At 39.0% G+C, this 7,204-nt stretch overlaps 1 protein-coding gene across 4 annotated transcripts in view; it reads right to left on the bottom strand.

Moving 5' to 3' along the window:
- The window catches only part of TNRC6C (trinucleotide repeat containing 6C), a 228,891-nt gene that overhangs the window by 80,244 nt on the left and 141,443 nt on the right, over positions 1–7,204 (bottom strand). Inside the window, exon 1 of one of the 4 annotated variants that reach the window (XM_019502809.1) lies at positions 3,224–3,370. The exons of the other annotated variants lie outside the window; for them this stretch is intronic. Coding sequence (XP_019358354.1) covers positions 3,224–3,248 — 25 coding nt within the window. The 5' untranslated portion in view covers positions 3,249–3,370. Of the gene's footprint in view, positions 1–3,223; positions 3,371–7,204 lie in introns of those variants that run through there. 4 annotated transcript variants of the gene reach the window in all.

Genomic DNA, 7,204 nt, shown 5'->3' with positions numbered 1-7,204 from the left:
TTCCTTCTTTGCCCGGGGTCCCCCCACCACTTACTTGAGCTTCCCACACCAGGGCAGCCACATGCTCCCAGCCCAGAAACCCCGGAAGGGGCTTCCAGCTGGGGGGGCAGGCCCCGCTATTGTTGGAGCTCGCTGGGCGTCCCTGGGTCCTACTGCCCTTGGTTCCTGTCATTTTTGACAGGAACCAAGGGCAGAGAAATATTAATTTTCCAAATTTTTTTTTTTAGGGGCCTTGCGGGCCAGATAGAATAGCTTTGCAGGCTGCATCCAGCCCGCAGACCATATTTTGCCTATCCCTGCTGTAGACTCTCCATCCTTGGACTTTTTAAAGACCCAGTTAGACAAAGCCTTGGCTGGGATGATCTAGCTGGGGATGGTCCTGCATTGAGCAGGGGGTTGAACTAGATGACCTCCCCAGGTCCCTTCCTACCATAATTTTCTATGATCCTTTACGTGTCTTTCTGTATTTTTGAAACAAAAAAAGACTTATTTTTAAAATTAAGCTTGCTTCCTCCCCCTCTTCTGCAAAACAGTTAATAAGCACTCCCAAACATTTATTAAAAAACTCCAATTCAAAGGAACCTTACAAAACGATTATTTAAAAAAATTACTCTTTCATTTATCTCAAAAAAAGGATTTCAGGATTTTGTTTTCCTTGCAAACTAGTATAATTTTAAATACAACAAGAGAAGCAGGAAACCATTTGCTCTAGTTATCTGACATCCAAGAGTCTTATTAGTAAGAGATCATTGAAGGGGTGATTGATTTTCAAATAATACTTTATATTCATGATTTCAAGCTATGCATCTTTTTCGTAATAGTTTGCTTGAAAAATAAAATCTGTTAATCATACCAATCTTGATAGAAAAATGTTATGCTAGCACCAAGACAGGTAAGTGCAAAAACTTTGTGCGTTTAAGATTAAAACCTCACAACTACCCTGTTAGTATACATAGATTAATATGCCAAATGCATGCACAGCAAGTTAGAAACCAAGCTTGGGCTAGATTTTTTAGAAGTGACTCCCACTCTCTAAAAGAGTAAAGGAAAAAATCTTGACTAGGCAATTAAAAAATTTTAAATTTCAGCAGCTACTGCATTAAACACTAAGTTTACTATGAATATTTCACCTTTGAAAACAACTGAAACAAAATGAGCGTGATTTCTTGTTGGCCGTTTCTACACTCAAAGGCAGTGTCTGCCCAAAAACAGCCGGTGTTTGGCAGTTCAAGATTAGCAGTTCATCAAAAAAGCACCGTGGAGGGAGTTTGCAGAGGCTACCTGGAAAGGGCACAGGTTCGGTCAGTGTTACCTGTAAGTACTAATAATTCAATCATAACCTAAACAAAGAAAAAAATAGATAATACTTTTATTATTACAAACCGTGACCAAATATAGTTTGCAAACTCTAATTTAGCACACATCCAAAACAGAAGCCAACACTTTTTGGCTCCAACATCGCAAAATTAGCATGAACAATTAGAAAATTAGTTTAGAGCTTGGCGGCATTGTGAAAAGCAAATAAACTGCAAATATAAACTCTGAGAAGAGCAAGCAAGGTTTTTATGCACACGTTCATGTTTACAAGCAAAATATTTGTAACCTAGTCAGGCACCCTAGTCAGAAGTTATATTCTCCCTCCCACATCCCTATATCGTGGTGGTTTTCAAAAACGGTTTCTTTTAATTCAATTCCACTAAAAACAACAGTATCCGGTATCTGAATCTTAAAAACTTCAATTTGTTCATCCTACACAATTCAAGTGAATTACAATTATGAAACCTCATGAAATACCATAACAGAAAGGTTAGCCAATTTACAGAAGTACAGCAGGGGGACATTGCAAGTGTTGGACTGGCCCATACTCAATTAGATTAGGTGCCACATCAAAAGGTTTTTTTTTTTTTTTTAATTAGAAAAAAAAAAAGTGTAGCAGATCATTATAGCCTTAGCCTAAAGACTTCTCCAAAAGGGGGGCAAGGAGGAGGGGGTGGGGGTAAGAGAATCTGTATTAACATTATGACATGCTTTCTATTTACAAAGGGGGAGGAGGACACACCTGCTGCCTGGTTTTATTCTTTATTTCCCCTTCTCCATCAGCAGAATGACAACTCTGTTCACTGGCTTGTTTTGCATTTTACACCCAAACAATGCCTCTTAGATCTTTCTGCTCCTTGACATGCTACACAGAAAAATCCTAAATGGCCAGTGACATCAATTCTGTGGCAGATTTTAATTCACAGTACAAACATAATAAAGTTTATAACTCTTAATTGGGGGGGGGAAATAATAAATTGGAGGTCTCACAAAGTAAGAAACAGCTCAATCAAGTGATTTGCCTCCATATCTAAAATTTATTTATGTATTATCTTAGTTAAATAGGACTTGTCAGACATCTCAAAGATTAGCTCAAATGTACTCTCATTTTTATGTGATAAAAAGTGAATGGGAATAGTAATTTTAAAGAATGAGATGCAGCATGAAGTATTAACATTTGAATTCTTGTGCTACTAGTTAAAATTATTAGACACAAAAAAAAATGATTCTATCAGAACTTGTCTGTGGTCAGAGCAAATTTCAACATTTGAGGGAAGTCAAGAAGCTGGCTTAAAACTCTCTCATATTTCAAGTCCCAAGCTGAAATCTTTAGAGTATTCTGTGGCCAAAATTTCCACCAAAGAACACTTACAGCATAAACATTTGAGCTGCCAAATCCTGCTAGAAAGGCATATGCAGTGAGCAAGATAGAAAAGAGCTGGGAGCATTGAATAGAACAGGTTTATTTAAAAAACAAAAAACAAAATAAAGTACCCACAAGGAAAAGCCTATTATCCTATTATAATTTTCTGCACTACGACATTTAAAGCACAGCTTGTTTTCTCCGATGCAAAAGCCTTTTAAATGCATTAACAAAAGAAGCAGAAGAAACATTTTTCACTAATAGTGGGGATTCCACTAAATGCTAACTCTCCAAAACAAAACCAGCAGTAGAAAGTGACAAATAATTTCATATTTTCTGCTCAGTGCAGCATATCTTTAGCAAGCAGCTCTTTCTGCGAAGACGCCATTTTATCAACCTGAAATGCAGCCAAAAGCTTAGGACGCTGTGCTGCTGCTCTGTTTCTGAAATGTTATGTAATAAATTGATTTAACAGAAGCAGATGCTATTTGTTCAGGGTTGGGTTTTCTTGGCTCGAAAAAGGGCTGACGGGTAATGAAATACCTGAGGAAAGGTGCCGCCCAACCATCCTAGGAGACGCTACATTGTGTTCAGAGCTGTCTCTACTCCTGCATCTATGTTCTCCTGGGCTCTCAGCTTCAATATGTCGGCTGTGTACAGTGTGAGCCTCATCCTGTAGAGCTGCCAAGAAAATCTCTCAGTGCAAGCGTGCGCCCAGACAACCTGCAAGCTCAGTCGGGCCTTAGTTGCACTGGCTTTGAAAATGCCCTCTCCACACAGGGCACCCTCCCCCCCGCCTCCTTCCCCCACCCACAGCCCCCTTAACTCTAGGTTAAGGTATCAGCAGAGTAGGATTTTTAAGCTTTGATTATCTAATTGCAGCTGACACTAAACCGATCTTCCTTCCTCTTTAAATTCTTTCAACTGTCACAAAACATTTTCACTTCAGGACCTAGCTACAATTAGCACCGTAGCTGCTTTTCTTCTGTTTTTGAAAGTCAGCCAAAAGAACAACCGCATATTGCCGATTGGCTGCATGCAAATAAATTCCTGCCTCCTTCATGCCTTCCTCCTCCTCTCTCTAGACAACAGTTCTAGACACTTGGCATACCAGCAGTCGCTGTAATATTCAGAACAAGTCCCATATGTAAATTGGCCAGCTGCCAAATTCTTAATTACTTCCCGGCCTCTATCTAAAAAGATCTAAGTAGCAAACATGCGAGCATATTAATCAAAGCCTCTGTTGTTTATAAACGTACAGAACAGCCGCCCAAAACAATACATCACGGCCCAAGCTGCTTTCTGCCTTCCAATGCAGGAGAGGGAAAAATCCTTTAATAATTGCAGGCTGGAGACCAGTGGTTATCTTGCAGACTTATGACTGTATACAGCATGAACAAAAAACAGGGCAGCCTTGATATTTTCAGGATCTAAACAACATCATGCATTAATAGATGCACACAGCAACTTATATAAATGTATATATAAAAAGCAATCTACATACCACTGCAGTACTGTTTTTAAAAAAAAGCAAATCACCACCATGGCAATTTACTTTTCTGCCTCGCTTCCCTCACCGCCACCCCAAAACCCACTAAACTCCATACTAAATTCAAGTTTGCTGTTAAGATTCTTGCCAGATATTTATCTGACCTATTTTATCTGCCATATTAGACTGCGTTTTACTGATGGGTCTAAAGTTTTGGCTGCATTCTTAGAACTCCTGCTCCTATTACACCTCTGTATAATTATCACTGTCACATTCATAGGCAAAGGTATTATTTTGACCAAATAAAAATGATTAAACAGCACTCTTTTTTTTAAAACTTAAATATCTTTAATTTCCACATGTCTATAACCACATCAGAAAACTGGGTAGGCAAAACTGAAACCTAAACAGAATTAGAAGCTTGAAAATAAAATCTCCTGGCTGACCCTGTCCTTTTTAATTTTTACAAACATGGTTTAAGGGAAGCATAATTTGTACTCATTTCTGTCAATTTAAATGCAGCTTTCATATCAGAGGGGTTGTTTTGCACCATCACCTTCATCTGATGTCAGCTACAAGTAAGTGAAATTTTCATTTATTTAAGGCTGTGACCACATATTACATTTATAGCACTATGAAAATGTTCCTGTTTAAAACAGGAACTTTTCTGTAGCCCTATGATTTGTAGTGTCATGTGCAATATCTGTCCAGTTACATATAGCATTACAGGGGGTTTCTCAGACCCCCTGCATCCCATAGTCCTCTGCTCTTCCTCCCTCCCAGCTGTCTTTGACAGCTGCTAATGCAGGATGGGGCCCAGGACTTTGTAGTGCTACAAAGGAAAGCATGTCCATAGCGTAAGCTGTATTACAGAATTAGAAGAAAAACAAAGTGCGCTTCCCTGACAGATATGAAAGCTATTTTGATTGTAAAAACAGTAGGTTGCTAATAGGGCTTTTCTGTTTAGAGTAATTTCTCTCTCAGATCAAGGCTGCCAAGTTCCACCACTTACTGCAAATCAGGAAGATCAAGGTAAACAGAAAAAAAATATCTGAGAGGTGCGAGCATGCACGTCTTGCTTCACACAGGAGGCAGGGAGGGGGAAGGGTCTCTAAGCTCCATGGGTAACATCCTGGTGAAAAACCAGTTTTTATTTTGACCGCTGCCAGGAAGAGCGGGCTCAGGGTTTCCTGCTAGAGCGCTGTTCCTGGAGGCATGCGCGAGTTCCATCTCTATCAGCCTAAAGCAAATTGGTGTCAAATTTGAAATTTTACTTCCCTGATGCTACCTGAAGGAAGCAGATCTGTCTCTTGATACCTGCTGTAAGATTAGCTGGAGGCCTCCTGACCACTTCAAGGTGGCAGAGAGGAGGACAACAAATATTTCAGTTGTTCAACCCCACACTCATCTGGTTTTGGACAGACCGGTAAATAATTCCAGCATGGGGAAAACAGATTTAGACTCACTAAAAATTCAGTATATTTTTATATACCGAATATAAAATGCCCTAATGTCTGATGTCAGGCATCATGTAAAATACAGAGACATTCATTTAAGAAAAAAAAAAAAATCAGCTTGCTATTGGTTTTACTATTGCAGTATGCTTTCATTTTTCATTCATAATGCCCATGGTTGACTCTACATAGGGATGGCCACTTTTAGCTATCCTCCAAATAACCGTATCTGGGATTTCTTAAAGAACAATGGGGAAAAGAAAAACCTTCATCAGCCACAGTCACTAGTATGTCATGATGAACATGCAACCAATGCTGCTGATACAAATATTTTCAGTGGATCTTGCTATGAGTTTGTGGGTTTCCATTTCCTCGTCATGTTAAATCCCAAGTCGTGTTTTAAAATATCTTCTCTGCAGTAAATGAAAATTAGAAAAGGAGGAGAGACTTCACATACAGAATAGACAGCAAAAGCTGATGAGCTTCTTACCAAAGACTGTTCTCCTATGCTGATATACTTAGGAATACACAAGAGAAATACAGAAAAATCTATTTAAGTAAATCTGGCTCTATACAAAAGGTTTCTAAAAGTGCACAAGAACGCAACATTAGATTTGCCACTTCCAAGGTATTATTCAAGACACCCTTTACACCAGTGTAAGGGGAACTTTTACATACCTCTGAATATTCTGTTTAAAGTGGGCTTTTCCAGGGGAAATTACCAAAGTTTCTGGAACAAAGGGCACACAAAATACATGAAATGACATTTTGTGACCATTTTACAGTTGTTTCTTCAGTGGATGTGTTATTTTGGAATCTGTAGCATCCTACATATACACACAGATCAGTTTTTAAATTCTGAATTTGGTTTCTGAATTTCCTAGCATGGATAGCCAATACACCACAAAACTACTGCCTTGTTGGAACAAGCAATAAAGTGATAAGGCAGTACACTGTTCAAGTTATGCCTGTGTGACTTCATTCATGTTTGTCTCATCACTAAGGTAAGCTGCATTTAACTTCTGTCATTTACCACCATTTCTGACCTGCTAACGGGTTCAACAATGAACAACTAAATGAGACGCACGTCTGAAGAGCTTAAAAATTGAAGGAAGCAGAAAGGTCTTCTTAGTTTCATCCCTGATTAGAAGGCTGCATGTCTCCATGTGGGACCTTTGGTTTTATGCTAACTTGTATGTGTATATGAGCAACAATCTTGTCAATCACTACCAAAATGCTGTTGACCAGGGGTTACCATTAATAGTCAACCTTGATCTAAACTTACAAAGAGCACAATTTGCACATGGTATTATCATGAACTTCAAAACCACATGCCTGCACATTTTAATAAAAAAAAGGAGACAACACCTAGGTGCATATCTGAAATGTGAAAAGACAACAAACAGAATTTTAATAATATGCTCTTTCAAAGCAGCTGTCATGCCTGGTAAAAAGTTATATGAATGTTACCTACATGAAGGCAACCAGAAACCTGCTATATTTGCTGCACACTAGGGGTATGTGAAGCAGGCCGTATTCGATTCTGATTTGGCCCAAATTGGGGACAGCGATTCGATTCAC

The sequence above is a fragment of the Gavialis gangeticus genome, unplaced genomic scaffold (assembly GCF_001723915.1).
Source record: "Gavialis gangeticus isolate Ggan-Ray unplaced genomic scaffold, GavGan_comp1, whole genome shotgun sequence".
Classification (NCBI taxonomy): Eukaryota; Metazoa; Chordata; order Crocodylia; family Gavialidae; genus Gavialis; species Gavialis gangeticus.
This window is presented reverse-complemented; position numbering and strand designations above follow the sequence as displayed.